The 21,353-nt window shown below is 38.4% G+C and overlaps 1 protein-coding gene across 1 annotated transcript in view; it reads right to left on the bottom strand.

Moving 5' to 3' along the window:
* ANKRD10 (ankyrin repeat domain 10) overlaps positions 1–21,027 on the bottom strand; it is a 37,644-nt gene extending 16,617 nt beyond the window's left edge. The window contains 5 exon segments of the mRNA XM_068927328.1: positions 6,982–7,057; positions 7,060–7,070; positions 7,536–7,627; positions 14,421–14,573; positions 20,648–21,027. Of these exon segments, the coding sequence (XP_068783429.1) occupies positions 6,982–7,057; positions 7,060–7,070; positions 7,536–7,627; positions 14,421–14,573; positions 20,648–20,848 (533 nt within the window). The 5' untranslated portion in view covers positions 20,849–21,027.
* Between the last annotated feature and the right edge of the window lie 326 nt (positions 21,028–21,353).

Raw genomic sequence — 21,353 nt, 5'->3', positions numbered from 1 at the left:
ACCTTAAACAGTGGATTTGGATCTTTAATTTCTCATGTAAAAAATGATTCATGTTTCCAAGTAAACTTCTGCCTTAACAATGTACCACTATCTAACTTTGTCTGGTAGAAACAATCAACAAGATGTTTTAATTTATACTGAATTACATAAGAAATGACTCCTAAACACAGCTCTCAAAAAAGAAATTATGAAGGATATGGCAACTATGACAGTCTGCTTGCAACACAGCATAACAGAAAAGACCTTTCCTATTAAAAAGAAAGTACCGATTCCCTAGATAGCTAGCAACAATGAATTTCAAATAAGCGGCCTAGTAGTGCAGCCGCTTTAAGTTCAAAGACAACAGAAAAGAGTTAATAAGCCATTCAACCTTATGAAAATCAGAATTATCACTGTTGCTGCTATTATGCCTCTAGAAATAGATTAGGAATTGCAGATAAAGTCGCTTACAATGCAGAAAGTGTTATGGAAGGCTATTAAGGAAAAGTTCTGAGCAAACCCTGACATGAAAAGATAATAGCCTTGCAATGCAGATCCTGCCAAGATGCCTCTAGTAACAAATACAATCAGTGCATTTCTCTTCAATGTATTAACTGAAAATCAGCGACGACCTAGGATTAGAAAAATTAAGAAAGTTTCTATCAAATGTGCCAGATATGAAAGCAAGATAAAATTCATGAGAGCTGGTAAAAAAAAGTAATGGCTTGGAAATAAAACTGAACAACTGAGGTAAATGAACTTCAAGCGTCTGTTTTTATACTATTAGGAAAAAAAGTAAGAAAGAAAGGACTAACAGTATCAGATGGATTTATTATTTTCCAGTAATAGGCATCGAGACGATGACTTCAAAATCACATAAAATTGTATTTTTGCAACAAAAAAACCAAATGTAATTATCTTTTGTTCAAGTAGATAAAAGATCTTTTGCATTAAGAAACTAGTAAAGTGCATGAAAGTGTTGTAAATGAGTTTAACAGAGTTTTTCTCAACTTAAATTTTCTTTTAAATTGAGAGAATTTTATCTACCATGTATTAGCAACATCATGTAAAACAGAAAAAAGAACTGCTCTGCAACAGAAAAGTATTTCTCTTCTAGAACATGCTTTCAAAATTTTAACTGCTGACGCTATCCCAGGGTTTGTTAAGCTTCCATGCAAGGAGTTTTATGTCTCTTAACCTGTAGCACAAGTCACACATTTCAGAACCTTCTCTGATCAACTTGAACATGCTACAGACCATGCTAGAACTGCCTAATGTTTTTTGTCCATATTCAAAGACACTAGCTGAGCTATGACCAACTCCACTGAAAAGTATAAACTAGAATAGCAAATAAAACCCAAACCAACCAATCTACCTGCAAAGGTGAGAACAAATATGTTATAATCAACAATTCTCCAGTCACATATCCAATCAAAAAATCAACAGATCAAGCACAGCACCCATACAGATCATCTCCAACAATATCTGAACTAACCATCAGAACTAGTCAGACAATTTATTTGTGAACATACTGCATCCTTGTTTCTGCCACGGCATCTAACATGCTCTACCCATCTTCTACTTTGTTAACACCTTGATTTCACTACCTGACTTAACTGCACCCCACACCCATCTTTCTGTTGCAAGAAACAGCTTATTTCACAGAAAAAATAGCCTATCTTAAGAGAAGCTGCACAGTGAACATAAGCACAATATCATCTGAGAAGGCAGATCACTCCCACAAAAAATCCTACAATTCCTGTCAGAAATACGAGTTATCTTTTAAAAGTCCTGATAACATTTCACTGTCCTTTATCCAACTCTCCTGGACTGAAGAAAAGCAAAGAATCAGTGCTATAAATCACAAAGTCTCATTGCTAATGAATAAGCTTCCCTATATCAAGCTGACCCATATCCTGGGTCCTTTCTTGAAGAAAGGTCACAAAATATCACTGCTTTAATGAAGGATTTAACTTTCTCCATAAAAAATACAAACCTCTCACATTCTTTTCTCCTTCTGAAATGATGTCAGTAACCACTGCTGTTATTCTACCTCCATTGAGAATAATCCACTGTCAGACTCAGGAAGCCAGCTGCGAGAGTTTGCCTCAGCTTCCTACAACTACTCAAAACAGCTATGGCTGTGAAAACTGTCCTTTTCCATCCTAGTTTACTGTAAGACTGAGCCTCTCTCTTTCACTCTTTGACTTACCAATTATCCATATATGTATGACTGGCCTCAGTATTCCCAAGTATTTCCATGAAACTAATCCAAACAACTTATGATACTGCCTAACTTCATGGTCACAACCTCCTACAAACCACCAAAGTTCTTCTACAATCCTAAGTGAAAACAAACATGCAAAAAAATAGCAAGCTTTACTTTTAATTATTCTGAAGAAGAATGAGAGTTTCACTATATTTATACTGAAACATACAAGCCACTTCAACTTTGCCTTTCCATAGGAATTAATGTTTGATGGGAAAGGAAGCCACTACCCTAAAACCTATAGCCTCCATGATGCAGAATGTAACAATACTAGTGTGAGGGCCGTAAAATGCTTATCACGTACAATGAAACAACGACAAAAATAAAATCTACTCACACGTTTTCCTCAACTATCCTGCACTGTCTAATAATACAACAATATTAATTAATCCAGCCATTTAACTGCTATATGGAGAACTGGCAATCAGGTTTGCAAAAGAAATGATCTATGAAGTGATCTTCGGAGTTTGAAAAGCATTAAACATTACAAAAATATTAGTATACTAATAAGTATGTAAGAGCCATTCGATTCAAAAAGTTATTAACTGCTATTCATAAACAAATAATGAGTAAGAACCGGAAGCATTACTCTCAAGACGAGATAAATGACCATAAGGAAACAAAGTAGGATGTTGATTCTTCTACACTGAATCAGTAAAACAGTATAGCATCCAAAGTAAAAAAAAAAATACAGCAATGGCATTTCGAATCATGAGTATGTAACACCAGAAATGAGTTGCGGTTAAATATTAGAAGTTTGGTAGTTAAGTTACCTAGATAAGAAAAACCATACAAATGCTAAAAAATTATAGGTACCTGCTAAGAGTTATTTTAAAAGCAGGAAGAAATCCAGACACATGCAAGAACATCTATTTTCCAGGTAATAAACAACTCAACTAACAAAGGAGATAGCCACACCCTGAGACCCTTGAAGAGAACAGGCCATAAGAATTTCCCTTCCAGACAGCAGAGGAACTGACGGTTTGTACAACAAAGGGAATAACCCCTTTTTAAAGCTGTCTCTATGTCGTTTTGTCATCACGAAGCCTACGTATCACTCTTCTGTCTGTTCACTGCAGATGAGTAAATTTCAGAAAGTCAGGAAGTCATAAAAGTACAAACAAGAACAAAAGCTGAGAAATCAGTAGAGGTCATAGTTGACATCTGAAACAGATTTTACTTCAACGAGGAAAGTACTACAAGAATTTCACAAAGGGCTGATCCAAAGGAACTAATGAGAATCTGTATTAGACAAATTCCTATGTTACAGGGGTGGGGAGCAGTTTTGAAGAAGAAACAAGGAATTACGTTTGTTTTTAAATAATGCAACGCAGTTCAAGCACATCAACTGTAAAGATGAATTAAGCCAGTGTCAAAGAATTAGAGAAAAGTTCTTATCAAAAAAATAAATACTGCAGATGCAACGTTTCTGGCAAAAGGAGTGAATGCTAGCCAGCTTTAATAAGAAAGTGGCTGAAACGTTTGCCTGAACAAGAAGCAGATGAATATCACAATATGAATCTGTCATCTGGTAGAAACAGATGTACTGGTATATTTATTCCAGTATGTCAGTTATTTTCCCAAACCTGAAGACCAGAGTATCAGAAATCAGAAAGGAAAATACCTCTTCAAGACCCTGTAGCATCCCATCGTGGTAGACAAAGCTATTTTTTCTAAAAACTTTAATATTTCTGCCTAGCAAAAATAACAGCTTTCCTATCCCAGTACTCAAGCATCTTAATCGACATAACTCTGTAGTAAGCAAGTAACAATGGTATCAAGAAAGGTCCTTCTTATTTTACCAGTACAAGCAGAACTGCTTTTCATCAAGATTTTCTGTGTTCATTCAGATGGATACATACTAAGCCACATCCTGACCTTAAGTTATCTCTCTCCTCTCTCTATCCCAGGAGAATACAGATGAAACAAAAGTAGCATTTGAAGCTTCTCTCCCAGCTCTAGACTAAGTCACTAAGGAATATGTAACTGTTCAAATGACAGTTGCAGAAGAATTTTTATTCACAAATAAGTAGACATGATGCACAATTGAACCGCATTAAAACACAGGCATGAAATGAAAGAAAACAGTTCAAATTACTGTAATTAACAGCTGCATCTGCTTAATGTTTTTCTATTTATTCAACAATGTTCTAGGCTTATATTTGAATTTTATATTTATATATAAGCTCTGATGTAATATTTAAAATTATATAATATCCAGTATTTGAAAAATAGCGTGCTAAAAGAGCAAAACAAAACATGGCACCAAGACGGCTTTACCTCTGCAGAGAGCTGTGGACACTTGATTTGTCACCATTATAAATAGTACAAAATCAACCATACATAAATTGCATCATTATGCCTTTTTAGTGAAAATCCAGCAGTTACCATGGATACTTTTAAAAGGTACTATCCACATTAAAAAGTCAGTTACACAGCAAACCTTTTCACTCATATGAGGACATTGTGACCACCTGCTTCCCCCTCTTCAAGGGTCCATGAATACCATAGTTAGTGGAGTAACCATTTTTATGGCTGTTGGACATACTGTGCACAGAATATGCTTCAGCTAAAATGAGAAGGTAAATACCATAAAAGAAATCAAAATATTTTCACTGGGGTACAATTATTATTGTTTAATATTACTAAAAATTTACAAAGGAATAGAGACCCAAATTCTCTCTCATCAATTAGGAAAACAATGCAATATTTAATGAAATTTAGAGACTGCAACATATTGTTTTTCTCTGTAAAAGCAAAAGACTAACAAGCCTGCAACAGAGTAGAACAATTTAAACGAGGTAAATTTATTCAAACTAAAATTCTTACTTTTATCCTTACTGGACTATTGTCAACATTCTTTGGCTTCCACTGTAACCACATGAGTGAATAACGTAGGGACACAGTAAATGCTGATATCAAAGATCACGGTAGTCCAAGTTATTACATTTTAAGAGCAGTATTTCAATATCACTTATTAAAAAATACATTTGTTGCAATATTACACTGCTGACTACTACTATTAGTGTAATAATGAAATGTGAACATCCCTGTTTTACTTTTAATGTGAAAATAGTAATGGTGCACCACTGTTCACTATATATTTCAGGTATAAGGAGTATACTTGACTATTTGCAGTCAAAAGGGATATTCTCTGCATCTTCATGTAACTACTTTTTAATACCATAATAACTGTATAGAGAAATACAGAAGAACCTGGATTAGAAGACCAAAGCCCCACAAAAAGTCAAAGTCACCATCAGTACAGATCAGCACACCAGTTCTGCTGATTAGTGCTCAGTTCTCTATTTAATAAAATTCTTGCCTTGGTCCTACATAGTTAATTATCATTTCAGTTAAGATATACTAACTAGAACTCAAAATATGGATGACATCCCGTCCTTTTTTTTTTTCTCCTAACAAAAGCCACAAAATAAAGGAGATAAAATTTGCAAAGGTTCTACGTTTTCAAGATATTACAAAATAATCAAGAAATCAACAGAACCATTAGATATGGGCTCAGTTTTCAAACTTGGATGATTGAAAATTAGTATCAGTGCCAAAAGTATACACACGGATTTGGCCTAATTTAAAATATGGGGCCTGACAACTACAGTCGATGGAATAACTCGTGACCTCAGTCAAGTCAATAGCTATCTCTTACTCAGGTCATGGGGCTAGAATTTCACCCAGTATTAAAACTATTTGGTGAAAAGTCCTGAGCCTCTAAATGATGAAAAATGACTCTCTCCTCCAGCCTACTGCATTGGCATCTTTGATGGTAACATTTCCTGGATAGGATTTTATCTACCTATAAAAATCATGGTGAGTGTATGCTACTGTAACACAGACGGAACTTAAAGTTACAGAATTGAGAATCCAAATGATTTTCTGCTCAATAAAACTGCTATAAACCTGAGCTATTCCTGCCACATTTTACATGAGGAAGTGATCAAAAATAGCTTTAGTCAAAGGCAGGTATCATCCTCTTCCAATTTTTACCAAAATGTTTTCCCTATGTCTTCCAAGTATGATGTTTAAAAAACCAAAAATTCAACTCCATAAATTAAAGTTGCAGCCATATCTCCAATCTCAGGTACTCAGCTACTTATTTTGAAAGTCCTGCGGGATTTAACACTTTCTCATCCTACACTTAAGTCACTCATTTCAAATTGTTTATGCCATTCTGTAAGTTCTCTTTCAACTGGATGCTTTCTGAAAATTACAAGATTACATACTAATTGATGATGATAATTAAGGTTTGCTCAATTCCACAGTAAATTTAAATCCAAGTTTATCTTAAGTGAATGTAAAATGGGAATTTATAAAATTAAGATTGATTTCATGAAAATTGTCAATAACTGACCTCGACAGCTGCATAAATTACTTCACTGTCATTTTTTTAATGAAGCAATTTGTTCATATAAAGTAATTTGCTCATTACAGTTAACTTAAAAGTTACTCTATTTCCTGAATACTCTATGATACCACTGAAAAAGTTAAATTTTAAGGTAGATTTATTAGGGCAGCATTACAAAAACAGTAAGATGGAAACCAAAGGGTAAAACAAGAAATTAACTGCATGATTCTTATTTCACTTACAACTCACAAGTTTCATACTGCACGTTAAAATACAATAGACTAGTTATCATTTAATATAATAACGCTAGTTCTAATTAAAACAAATTGCTAAAGTATTTACGTTATTATAAGCCATAGCGCTTATACTCAACATTTCTAGGTGAAAACTGCATCCATTTTGTCCATGCTGTAAGTTGCAAAAGTTTGTGAGATTTTCTGAATGTTTTTGCAGTACATAAACCTTTAAAGAAAAAAGTTAACAGTGCAAATACATGATATACTAACAAACAGTATTAAACTAACAGCTAAGAGTGTGTGAAATGCTATTTTGCACACAATGTTGATTTTGCATTGCCTTCTAAATTTAGTCATCAGTATAAGGTGTGAATTTGTTGTAATAAATAACTATACATCAGATAAAATGTACAGTTTGGGGGCATTTCACAAAAGTGTGCTAAATATCATTTTAATAAATCAGATATAAATGCAATACTAATGTAGCACACTGATATCACTTAAGTACAATATGCTTTACTACTAGACATGCAAAACATCTTGGGCGTTATTATAGTTAAACATGTCTAGCTGTCTTTTAATCAGGTGTCTGCTGTTTTGATTTTTCTTTCTGACATTAGTATCTACGTTTACCGGTCTAAGTTAGTTAGCTAAACACACAACAACCAACAAAGCAAAAAACCTCACTTACTCTATTTGCGCACCATGAGCCACAAGGGCACTTATGGAATCCATACTACCAGACCGTGCTGCTTTATGAATAGGAGTTTCACCAACATAATCCTGTAAAGACAAACTACATTTTGTCAAGCATAATCTTTCTAAAAACGAAAAATTTTCTTACATTATTCATTTTAATTAAGTAAGCAGATATATAAATGCAGCATTTATTAACCAGTAAATGCATCAGTACTTGATAATATTTTGAAATTTGCAGTAGGTTCTGAGGTACATTAGATACTTAGTAGGAAGTTATGGCCAGGGCGTCTAATTCATAAGATGAGCATTATCCAATAACCTGGTAATAAGTACAGTAATATTCTGCAAACCTGGTTAAAAATCAGCACATACTATAATAACAAGTTATACTAACACCACTATATTTCATTTCCTAGCACATTTGTTACGTAATACTTTGCATTGAGCAAGCCATCTTGCATTTAGAAGCAGTATGGTCCTGTTTGTGGGACTATACTGCTTCCAGATCTTGCCAACACACTGAAATAGTACTGTATTGCACCACAAATGAATACTCACCAGGTGAGGAATATCTATGCATACCTTCCCTGCAGTATAAGTACGACCCAGGGTTTCACAAGAAATATACAGGCTAGATCTCTCCTGAGGCATGTACGTTTGACCCCTTTGTCCTATGGAATTTTCTTTTTTGAGACTATCTTAATCCATTTACACTCCAGTAGTGTTAACTAGCACATCTAATCATTTAGCCTTTTCACAATATGTGCTAACGCACTGGGTAAAGCACATTGTTTTTCCGGCAACTACTCCCTATAAACTAGCTTCTCAGATAACAGGAAGAATCTACAGGAATTGTACAAATATAATTGATAAGCAGCAGGTGAATTTCATGTGTCACGATCTATAGACTGCAGATGAAATTCAGTATGTGCAACTAACCACCAGTACCAGGAGCCACACAGAAGAATCTGTAAGGGGATATGGCCTTGAAGTAACAAGTAACTGTTCAGTTGCCTGTAGTTGACGGAAAGACAACCGCTTTCCAATGAAGTTTGCGTAATTCCTCTTACTGCTTATTGCTCCTATTTATTATTTCCATTATTCATCTTAACTCAAAGTTACAGGAAGACAGATATGCTTAATGAAGGATACAGTTTTATAAACTACCATATATGGGAATTTATTTGACACTAATTTATCAAAAAAGATTTTCTTCATAAAACAGTTCGTTGCCCATCATAGAAACTGTCTTCAATTCACCATTTCATTATTCAGCTTCCATTATCATCTGCTGCTGATGAGGTTAAAGAGTGGAGAAAAAGAAGGGATTTGCCTCTTAACTTTGCTCATCATTAGTATTTATAATCCCACCCTAACTTAAAAGACAATTATTCAGTATTAGAGTTCAGTTTAGGGCCATTTATTTCAACTGGGCATGCATATGACAGATGATGAGAATCTTTACTAGCCCCATACACCTAGCATGTTGCTAGGTACGGTAGCTACGCTCTGCTAAAGCCTAGAGAACTGAATGAACTACTAAGTATTGTAGAGAAATGATGAGGAAGGAAAGGCTCTTCTTCCTTTACAAAAGAGCTCTTCATCAAGGCATCAGTTCAATAGGATTAACCTAACGTTCTAGCAGCTAATAATCATCCCAACATCGAGAAAAAGGTAACTACCTCAGAAGAGAATACATGCCTTAAGAAGGGCTTCCTTCAATCGCTGGCCTAGAAAAACCATTTCTCTGAAGCCAAGTAATTGAGAAAATACTTAGAGAATCACAGAATATGTGAATTTAGATTTTGATACCATTCTTCTTAATTACTGCACCTAGTTTTCAGTTATCACTAATGCTCATTATCCTCTTTTGACATTCTAGGAGATTGAATTTATTCCCACTTCCATTTATCTGAAATGTTTTCCCTAGCTCTACAAAGAAGTTGTTCTCTCCAGGTCAGGAGCTAGAATGGAAGACAAAAATATTTCCCACTGAAAAAAGGCTTTAATGTTTACTCTTTCTTAAACGTATCCAAAATCAAGCTTACAGAAGAAAATAAGGTGCTCTCTCAGCTCCAAAACAATTCTCTTTATTTAGATTCAACAACTAGAATGGACGGCCGCAGAGAGAAAAGGCAACAAAACAGCTTTTTCAACAAGATCTTGAGAACAGTTCAGTGTCTAGGTTACTTGGCATTATACATTTTCAGGCATAAGACGCACCTCTTCCCTGCCTCTTTTTTGGTTATATAGAGCAAGCTAAGTTCTAATTTCCCACAGAGGAGGATCGCTGTCCTTTCTGAACAAAGTTTGTTTAGCTTGTGGTTATGACTGGATTGTCTTTCAGTTGTATCCCATTTTACTGAATAACTAGCTTCCTCGTTATCTTTTTATTTCTATGCTGAAGTCTTTTGCTTTTCTGCTTATTCCCACTTCTCATTTAGAGGTAGTTATTTATTCAGTCCAGTCCATAGCTTTTCTTTTTTTTTTTTTTTTCCTCTCTATTTCCCTCTTCCCATCTTTCTGGGATACAAATTTGTTAGCTTTCAGCTCCTTCAATTGAATCTGGAGAAGAAAACATGGCAATTGCTCTAAATTCCTGAATGATTCAGTTAAAAGTTAACTGGTACCTCTAATCCTCTGCCTTTTATTAAAAAATAGAAAAGTTACTTACCTGTAACTATTCTTTTTAAGACAAGACACCCCCATGCACATTAACACTGGAGGTTTTTTTTTTTTTTAAAACTATGTGAGCACTGTAAAGATACTTCTAGTATAGAGATCTTACTTAGGCATGGAAGCACCATCTTACCTGACAATAAATACAAACTAACTCAACTCCTTACTCAACTGATGGAATTCCAAATTCCATGAAGTGATCACATTTCCAAAGGTGTTCCGATTTCTTAAACCCAGCACCCTTTCCTTTCTGAAGCCGGGAAGTAGAAGGTGAAGAAGACTGTAGTATGGTTCCAATTCTCTGCTAATAATACTTTGAATTCATGATTGTTTCTCCTTCTGGATTTTGAGGACAGATGAGAGCTGTTGGAACATTCTTATTTATCTAGATTTAATCCAGCAGGAAAAGGTAGTTTTAAATACAGAACTATAACATATCAAAGGAATGAGTTTTTTTTTTCCTCCCAAAGACGTTAGTATAAACTTTACAGTTCTTGCCAGCATGGGTAATCATACCCTCCTTAGTCTTCTTTCTTGCTGCCATCACTCTCACATGGTGGTAACTGACTGGGTGAAAAGTGAATTAGCATCACCTGTATAGGTGATATTTCTTATCCCTTTTCTGTAAGGTGGGCCACATGAAGCTGTTTTCTCCAAATCAACACAGGCCATTTCCAATAGGAAAAAATTTAACATGCTAAGGCCAGATGGAAAAAAATACTTAAATGCAGTATAACAGGCCTTTTACTAAAAAGAACTCATGATTATCTGTGCATAGTATTACAGAACAACCTATATTATGACAAGGATAAAGCAACAGGAAAAAAAAAAAAATCAGGGAAAGTAGCAGCAGCATAATCGCTTTGCACTGTAACAGGGAACTAAAGCAGGCAGCCAGATAAGCGCAGGTGTTGACTCATAAAGATACTAAAGAAAAATTAGCACGAATGCCCAGTGAAGGAGAGGGAACAGAGGAAGAAAAAAAGCAAAAAAAAAAAAAAACCTACAACCAGTAGGGCTTTCTCTTTTGTTCAACGCTGTGTAGAAGCAGGCAGGATCATCGCTTGGTACTTCAGCTTTCTCTTGTGAACTTTTTACGGTGACCCTTTGTCGAGAGGAGAGAAAAAAAAAAAACCCACAAACCCCAGAACAGCCTACCATTCAAAAAGAGACAGATCTAAGAGCTAATGGGGGCTTCTGCAATGAAACGTTTCTTTTTGAGAGGAAACAGAGGCTTTAACAATGGGAAGAAAAGTCACTGAGAAGCAAGGTACGGTTGTGACAAGCACAGTTTTGAGTAGTCATCCTTCATCACTGCTGCCTGAACAGGGTCCTGGGCAACTGTCACCAGTACTGAGATATGCATCGCAATGTTTTCCTAAACTTCTGTGGCAGGCAGCATGAGCTAAAAACCTCAGGGCAGATAAGAGAAAGCACACATTGCAGTTCTACTGAGTACTGGAGGTTTACACTGGAGCTCGGAGAGACTCAGGTGGATTCCTTTCCAGAAGCTATCTTTTTCAAGCTATTCTTTTCTTTTCCCAAAGGTGACAAATCAATCTGGGGTGAATGAGTAGGAATCAGTTTGGAAGTAAATGTTTACTAGTTTAACTATTAAGTATTCCCTGATCTTTCTCAGCATGTGTTTTGTGTCAGTGTCATTAAAACACTTGTCCTCACATAAACATTAGCCAGTGACTGTGTCTATTTGAAGGACAGCATCAGAGATCTGGCAGGAACGATCAAAATACGCATCAGGAAATAGTGCTACAAAAGCTTAAAAGCGTGCATGGAAGCCCTAGATGATGATCTGAAAGTGCTTGGAAATTAAATAAGAAACCAAGATGATTTTTTAAGCAGGTCCGTAAGAGTAACAGAACTTGACGATAAGTTAAACAGCTGGAAGGAACAGGGGAAGATCAAACTACACACTATACTTTTCATGGTCATGTTTGAAACATCTCAAATGTTTGCAGGTTGTGTTTTCTCCTACAGGTAGCATCTACATACACCGTCTAGCTTTCAGTGCTTGGGCAGGTGACATCAGTGTAACGGACCAGCAGCATCCTAGAGACTTGTTTTTGTTTCTACTACCATTTTAATTAGTTAGAGCTATCTTCTTACCTTATTGCCAAACCAAATCTAAATAAGATATTAGCTCTTGCATGTTCAATTAACAGGGGCAGGGGGGAGAGGAAGGGGTAAAATGAAATAAAATAAAAAAGCCGCCTATTACACTCAACTGTAACTTGACCCTACCAATATCAACAATATATTAGGAGGTTACACTGTGGAAGATGTGTTATGTATGTTAGTGTGCATTCCCTGTAAATATCTAAATCCACCCTTGGAAATCTGTAGGATACTATCATCGCTATGTCAGGTGAACAAATTCAGGACCAACTCACTCTTCCTCTTGTGGAGGACCACAGATCTTTCTATTATTTGTATTGTGACAGGCCATCCGTTTAGAAAGAACACTCCTGAGTCTTGAAGACTAGCCCCTTCCTTAAGCTGGAATGAGTTGCCAGTCTGCTTTTAACCGCAGACTATACTGCCTTCTGCTTTCCCTTAAAGTTATCTACATTGTCGCCCTGAGCCCACGAAGGATATCTCCACACTTTTCTCCTCTTCTTTTGGGGGGTAGGTGCTACTTTCTTCTTTGTTATAACCTCATCCACTAGATCTGATAATTTTTTTTTCCATCGTGTTCCAGAACAGCAAGCTTTTTCTTCAACTCCATTTCAACCTCACTGGTCAGTTCTTTTTATCCTCATAACTGAAACTTACTTTCTTCTCATTCATTCATCCGCACTCATTCTTCTCATTTAGCAGTAATCTGTAGATCTTTAGCCTGTGCAAGCCATGTCTCTTCTCTCATCATCATTTCTTTATATTCTCACTTGGACTCCAGATGCATTTCTAGTTCTTGCATTTTCTTTTCTGAAGATTCTACCGCTATGCAACAATAGCTTATGGCATAAGTTACTTGTTTCAGGTATCAGGAAGGTGCGTTCTACAGCCTCTGCATCCAGTCCCCTTCATTGTTTCTACAATTCTCTTGATGTCTCTCACAGCTGTTCTCAATGCACCAGCCTTCTTTTCTGCAAACTCAACACAAACTTCCCCATTTCTTATTTTTGCATAACTAAAAAAAGCTCTAGAAATGCAAAAGTTCAGTTCTTCAGCAATCTTAGCTTAACTTTAGCGCATATAAAAACACAGTCTGGCCATTAAATACTTTACAAAAAGTAAGATGCTCCAGGCCAGAGATTTTATAGCTGCAGTGCTGTATTACAGCTTCAGTAAATGCACATGCTCTAATATTAATTACTATCATAGAACTTTATAAATACAATTTTCTAGTACTGACATATAGGTACATATTATGTATGCACAGCACAAATAGATCCACTCAGTACTGAATGGATTCTGCAAAAGCATAAAAGTTTTGAACACTTAATTCTGTTACTGCACAGAGTACAAGAGCCCTTTACATGTACTTTGCTGTATTAATCCAAGCTCTGCTACCAAATAAAGCATTATCCATATGCAGAGTAGCATAGTGGAAAATTATCAGAGAAAAAAAAGATTCACTCATTCATACCTCTTTTTTAAACAAAGTACACGTTTCTGATCTACTCACAGAAAGCTACTAGCAGAACTTTTGAAATAACCTAAAAATGGAAACTGTATGAAACCAAATACAACTTAAAATAACCATGGTAGGCCTTCTTAGTACTAGCTATATTTATGAATAAATAATGAAGAACCATGAAGGTCTTGTGATAATGGGGAATTCACTGGTTCATTTTTCAATTTTTGATATATTTAAGTAAGACCTTTCTCCTTTTTCTTTTTTTTTCCCCCTCCCTACAGAGGGATTACAATATCAGAATAATTGCTAATGCCATCAACCACAGATCAGCATGAAACCATTTTACTCCAAGAAGCAGCAAGATGTCAATTCCTGAAAAAAAATAAGCATGTTCTCCAAACCTTTAGGGGCTTAAAGAACATTTTTTAGTTCTACCTCTACTACAACTATCAGTTATAGGCATTAATCATTAAGTCATTTGACTTAAGCTGATGTTTAACATGTAATCTTTACATGTGCCTGTATATATATGCAGTAAAAAGGGATCAAAACTGTCATTCCAAAATTATACACAGACATGAAACATGCGTTAGTCCATACCTGTTTGTTTATGTTGGCCCCCACTTGAATCAACCAAATCAGGCACTGAGGATGTCCTCCAAAAGCAGCAATGTGGGCTGGTGTTTGAGCAAAACGTGTTGTACTGGCATTTACAGAAGCTCCAGCTCTCACTAACTGCATTAGGCACTCCAGCTTTAAAGACATGAGGGAATAAAAATAAAATGTTATATAGATGTGCTGTGACACAATTAGCTCTGGTTAAGGTTAGTTTTCTGGGATGTTTTTATTTATTAGTGAAACTAAGTGGATGCAAACAACCAGTGAGAACATAACATCAGGATTTTTCCCTCCCTATGTTCTTTGATCAAAGAACCATACCTGAAAAGCACTTAATTCCCCCCCCCCCCAAAAAAAAAAACTGAATTTCAAAATTAATTTTTGGGATGGGGGAGGAAGGGCCACAAATACCTCAGAGTTGACTACAACATATTTGGTTCGCTCTTGTTGGGGTAGGGGGGCATTTCTGATCTAGCAAAGCTGCAAACATGATACTAACTAGACACTGCTAGTTAATGTTTGCCAAAACAACAGTCTTGTTAGAAGATATATAGAAGTATTTTTTAGAAAGGTTAGAAGAAGTTAAACTGGAAAATGCAAGAATGATTTTAAATTTCTTTAATGTTTTTCTGAGGGACCTGAAGCAGGTTATTAATGACAATTAATACTTCTAGTGCTAATCTAGAGCTACACAAGGAATAAATAATTTTCACTACTTTCCTGATATTACAGCTGAAGAGCTATTAAAATAAAAACAGCATGCACGTCCGTGGCAGCACTAATAAAAAGCTCTTTGCTTTAAAAATAAAATTACATATTTTGCCACTGTCTACATTCTGACTTTCACTTTCCTATCATACTAACCAGAAGTGTCAGATATCAGAACAGCTGCTATTTTTAAATGTTCATAACATCACATTTGTGGACGCTAAGAAACCGCAGCCATGATGACCTCAACTTTCAAAAATAGGCAAAAAGTACTCTCTTCCTGTGTCACACAGCGACATTGTCTTTTTGTTGATAGGAAAAGGAACACACTATGGTAAAATAAACAGTTTAGTCTAGGCTTCAATTTATTGTGGTTAGAAAACAAACACCCCACACACGCACAATAACAAAACAGAAAAAAAAATCCTGACTGCAATGATTTAGGGCATTGGGTCATATAAAACAAAAATCTACCAGTCAGGATCCCATAGTTAAAGGAAATATTTATTAGCCATACCACAGGTGTGGAATAATTTGTTCATAAAGGAGTGATTAAAAACATCAGAAAGTCAGCTGGCAGCTTGATTAAGGCTAAAAGCATAAACATTAAAATTCCAACGCTATTTTCTGCTGCTGTATAACGTCAGAGTCTTGCATCTTTTTTAACCTGTAAATTCTTGATCTCAGCAAGTTACGTCAATGAGATAAAAGGACCAATCACTATTAAAGTATTTTTCTATTAGTTTTGCAAATAGCCTTTCCCCCCTCTGTATAGTTCAAACAAGTACACGTGAACCATATATTTCACAGCATATAAAAGCACTTTAAAGGATTGTAGTGGACTTAGAATTAAACATAGAAAAAGTACCATTAACTCACCATGAAGTAAATGTCCAGGGGTGAGGGTAACTGAAATATTGCAATACTAATGAATCTAGCTCCATAAACCTTAACATTAACCAAAGAGAAAATATATTTTTAAAAGCAAACAAGTACCTGTACTGCAAAAAAGTGAGGCTAGTTACATCACGCTATAACAAAAATAGAATTCTAAACGCTAGGTTACCCAAATAAAAGCTGTATTTTCTAAACTTAAGATTTTCCTTATTGTCTACATACTAGCACCCCCAATACAGCTGTTAACCCTTAATAAGTAGTCATTAAGGATGGGAAAAACACCAGCTACATCCAGAGGTTCCTCTGCTGTAATTGCAAACAAAAGTTAAGTTCAGCCAGTTCTTAAAATAAGTTTTTAACAGATTTAATTTGGGAATACTTCCATATAAGCACTACAGTTTCAGTAAAGAGTAGTACTTCCTGCATGGAAACTGGGCTGAAAGAGGTAGGCATTATAGTCTGCCAGTGTAAGGGGGGAGTGGAATGGGTGAACCAGTGTCTTCTAGCACTGTCTAAATCTGCTTTATAAGATAGATACATGCTGTGATTAAGAACAGAACTTCACATGTAAATTTTTTTTTCCTCTCGTGCATTTCTTTTTCTTATCTCTTACAGGGTTCTAACAATAAAAACAACGTTGCATCCTATTAAGAGCTGAAGCATGCTGTCTTCTGTATCAAGGCTGGCAGGAAAAAAAAACCTTCAAATACTATTAAAAAGTGAAGTTAAGTTACTTCTGTGGATAGGAAAAAGTAAACAGATCTCAAACCAAAACCCCACTAGATTACTTATGCTTTAGAACAGGACATGAGTTTGCTTTTGTTAAGCACCCTTTTTGCCCACAGAGGCATTTTCCAGTGTACTACTAGACCTAAAATGGAGGTGAAAGTGTGATTTTATGAAAATGGACAGGTAGCCACATAGGCCATGATACTGGCAAAAAAACCAAGGAAGATATGGAAATTTTTATTTGCAATATTTCTGTCCCAAAAGAAACAGTGTACTGCATATTATTTTGCTTGCTATACTGCAAATGGTTGAATGGCAAAAACATATTTATAAAACTAGGAAAACAGTACAAACAAACAGATACAGTCAAAGAAAAAAAATACATATGCAAGCAGTTAAAATAAAAATGAAAATAAATATAAAACAGAGCAAAGCAACAGCTGCTTTGTATTCAATTCCTGCCTTTCGTTTTCTACCTGCGTGGTAGCTTTTTAGATCACTAACAATTTTACATTCTGATCCATCTTTTTTGCCATCAGAAAACTACAGAACGCCAGTAATGATAATCCATTTTGATCTCAAGCTATAAGCAGTTCTCTGCTGTCAGGGAATATCCTGAAAATACACACTATATATATAATTTTATATATAAAAATAAACATGCTATCACTAGAATTTCAAATACTACAACCAGGAATGCTTATCTACCATTTTTAACCGACTTTTCTTATAATTTAATTATTAGTTGTAAGCTCTTCAGGTATGTTTCGACAAAATAAGCCATATTCATTCATAACTATAACATTTTTGTTTTTTTTTTCCTTAAAATACCATGTCTTTATTGCTGATAGTACTAGATTAGTTTTTCCCAGCAAGAAACTTTGTTTTCTCTTTCACATATCCATTCTTAATGGATACTGCCTTTTGACGCTGCTTCCTCATTGCGGCACATCTACAATTGCGTGCAAGAAAGTAGGTCTACAGAATTTTATTCTGCAATGATTTTGTAATGCCCTTCAATATAGCGAGGTTTTCCATGTTTAACTTGTGCAACAAGAAAAGGAAGAGAAAGGCGTGTATATTGCTAAAGCTCATCAACTCTGGAATGATGCTGCATGCATTTACATGTGCACACGTATGAGTTGTTTTAGATTTTACTGCCTCCAATAAGTTGATCCACAAAGACTTCTTCTTCCAGAAACAAACTAGAACAGTTTTGTCATTCCAGCCTCATACAGATGAAGTTAGAGCCAATACACATCTCCTGGTCCATACTGCTAAAAGGCCTTATGCTAGAAGAAGGGCCATGGAGTTCTGTTGCTGTCTAGTTTCTTCCAGAAAAAGAAAAACAAACAAGTGAAAGGCCCTCAAAAATCTAGAGAAACAAAAAAAGTATTAGAAGAGGGAGAGTCTTGCTGAGTAACTGCTAATGAACACTTCAAAACCAAACATTTTAAAACCTCAATAAAAAGCAAACTGAAGCTGCTCATAACTGCAAACAGAAAGTTCTGCTGTCTCTCAAGAAGAGTCATAAACAAGAATATAGAAGCCATGCATGTGAACATCAGCTGAAACCAGCTATTGTTTCACTCTGGGAAATTGTCTATCATCTGTTGAAAGGTAAAAGGATAACTGTCCTAAGTGAACACAAAATAAATCAAATTTAGGATCCAGTTACATTAGTACATATTTTTGAAGCATGCTGTACATTCTCTAGCTCAACCAATATGCAACAAAAACATAAGACATGCACAACTTCTATAAATTGGAGTCACTCGTCACAAGACTTTTGAAAAGGCACATATATGCAGAGTAGCATAAAAACCATCTGTAGCGTATATCATCTTTGCAAGTTTCTTTTCCCTTGACAGATTTGTTTTTCTCCCCTTATAGGCAACCCAAAGGAAAAAAAAGTACATTTTGCTGTGGGTATCCAGGAATGAACATTACAAGATACAGCGCTTGTACTTGCCAGCTGACTTGTTCCTTTTGTCAGCTGTTTCTCTAAGAGTCTCTGACAGGAATGATAAGGTACACAAAACCTCAGGTATCCTAACATAGGTAAAAAGCACAAGAGGCTCAAAGGTGGTGGGAAGCCCCCAAAACCCAACTCCACATCTGAAGGCCAGAAGCAAGACTGCTTGCTTAAATTCTTACAAGATGGAGAAAGGAAACAAGAATCATAAAATAATATGATAGGCAGAAGACTGATAATGCCAAATCTCAGCACTTTGTATGAGCTTACCTCATGATAATTTTTTTTTAATGGATTTATTTCTGAATAGAAAAGACTATTAGCTTCTGAACAGGAAACAACCACTTCAGCGATGTCCCTAAGTGCTTCTCAAACAAGCACTGCAGAGCCCATCACCGAACATACAGAATCCATCTCTTAATGCACATTCATAAATCGTTATGATTGCCCAAGTATGTTCGTTTTCCTTCCTCCGGCATACAATCCATAAAGAAATAGAAATATATTGGGAAAGAGAGGGAGAACACAACAACAACAAAAAAACCCTCAAAATCAAAAGCCAAAAAAACAACGAAAAAATTATTTGTAGGCTAGATTTCTGCATCAAAAAGAGCGTTAATAGCATTTAGAGATAGGACAGGCCTACATAAATCAGGAAATCAGGGTATTATCCATCTTAAGCTTTTGAAGTTAGAGAAGAAAGGTATTTATGAGAAATGTTTGGGTAACCTTTCCACTGGGCCGTTTCCTAATTAGCTGCTAATTCTCATTTTCAAGCCTGTTAATCCAACAAAGGACCATAGGAACTCACACATTTTTAAAATGGCACTAGGATTCTTATGCAGCAGGCTTCAAATACTGCCTGCCAGCTCAGAAAGATCACGGTATTTTTTTAAGGTTCAAAAGGAGCTGAAGGCAGAGGCTTCGGGAACACGGCCTGAGCAACTTTTGCCCTTCAGTTAAACGCACAACTCTGTCCGTGGAATCAAGAAACAACATCTCTAGTTCAGTGCAGCTACTTTTTACATCTGGATCTTTTCTGCGTTGCAATGATGCCAACGCAGCTGATTCCACGCTCATAAACGTGCACGTACACCACAATTCGTCTTTCACACTGAAGACAACCGAGGAGCGCTCTACAAGCACAATCATTCTTCTTCCCAAACGCCTAACAAGCCGGTTGTCACAACAGAGGCACCACAACAAAACAGTCTCCAGGTGTGGAGTCTGACGACGGTAAGGGCCATGACTAGACTCTGCGGACAAAGCATGAAGCACGAGGAGAAGGTGCGTTAGTACGGAGGGGACGCGCGGAAAAGGGGGTCGCCGCCGCCGCCGCGGCTCCTCCTGTGCCGGCCGCGTGGGAGGCCCGAAGGGGCAGCGATGGGGCGGAGCTCCTTGCCCCCCCCTCCTTCCCCCCCATCGCCTCCCGCGGCCCCTTGCCACTCACCCGGGCACCTTTTTGAGCGGGAGACCCACGGCTGCCTGTCAGCGCGCTCGTCGGGAGGCGAGCGGGAAGGGCCGGGGGACTGGGGGGGGGAGGGGGGAAGAGAGGGACGCCCGCTTCCCGCCGCCGAGCCGGGCGGGGGAGGAGGAGGGAGCGAGGCGAACGGTTCGGGGGCGGCAGGTGCCACCAGCCCCACGGTCCGCCTCACCGACCGCGGGGGTGGGAGAGAAGCCCGGGCGCAGCGGCTCTCCCCGGCGAGGACCTTCCCCCATCCCGCCCGGTGCCCCGAGCGGAGAGGGGCGGCGGGCGCCTCCCGGCAGCGCGCGCGCGCGCAGGGGGCAAAGATGGCGCCGCGTTGCGCGCGAGCGGGACTCGCGCCCTCCTTCCCTTCCCTTCCCTTCCCCCCGCCGCCGCCCGCCCGCCTCCGCTCCGCTGGCCGAGCCGGGGCCCCACCTTGCCGAAGTGCGCGGCCCAGTGGATGGGCGTCCAGCCGTAGAAGGAGTCCTCGGCCGCCAAGTCGGAGCGGGGCGAGCCCTGGAGCAAGGCGCACAAGGCCGGCACGTCCCCATCGCGGCAGGCGCGGTGCAAGGGGAAGCGCAGGGTCAGCAGCTCCTCGCTGGAGAAACCCGCCTCGGGGCCAGCTCCCAGCGACATGGCGGGCTGGGGAGGGAGGGGGGGGGAGAGAGCGGCGAGAGAGGGGGCGGTGGCGGTAGGGGCGAGGGGAAGGGGCGGGAGGGGGGAAGAAGCGGGGAAGAGGAGAGGGAAGGAAGAAAAGAAGCGGGCGGGCGGGCAGAGGCGCGCTGGCCAGGCTGGAAGCGGCGGCGACTGCGGCTGCCGTTAGCTGCCCGCACACAAAGGACGCGGGGCGGGGCCGGGCGCGCCGCTCCTCCCCGCCGCGGGCCGGGCGCCCTGCGCGGCGGCCGCGGGAGGGCGGCAGCGGAGCAGGCGCGCGGCTCTCTTTTTTTTTTTTTTTTTTTTGTTTTCTTTTTTTCCGTTGCCCGAGGCGGGAGACCTGTTGCCGCTGCCGGCGGAGGCGCGTTTCGCAACGGCCGGGCGCGGGGCGGGAGCGGCCTCCTCGGAGGGGGGGGGGAGGGAAAGCGGCTGTGAGGCGGCGCCGCAGGCTGCCGGTGTGGGCGGGGTGGGGCGCCGCCATCTCCCG

This window comes from Struthio camelus, chromosome 1 (genome assembly GCF_040807025.1).
Source record: "Struthio camelus isolate bStrCam1 chromosome 1, bStrCam1.hap1, whole genome shotgun sequence".
NCBI classification, from domain to species: domain Eukaryota; kingdom Metazoa; phylum Chordata; class Aves; order Struthioniformes; family Struthionidae; genus Struthio; species Struthio camelus.
This window is presented reverse-complemented; position numbering and strand designations above follow the sequence as displayed.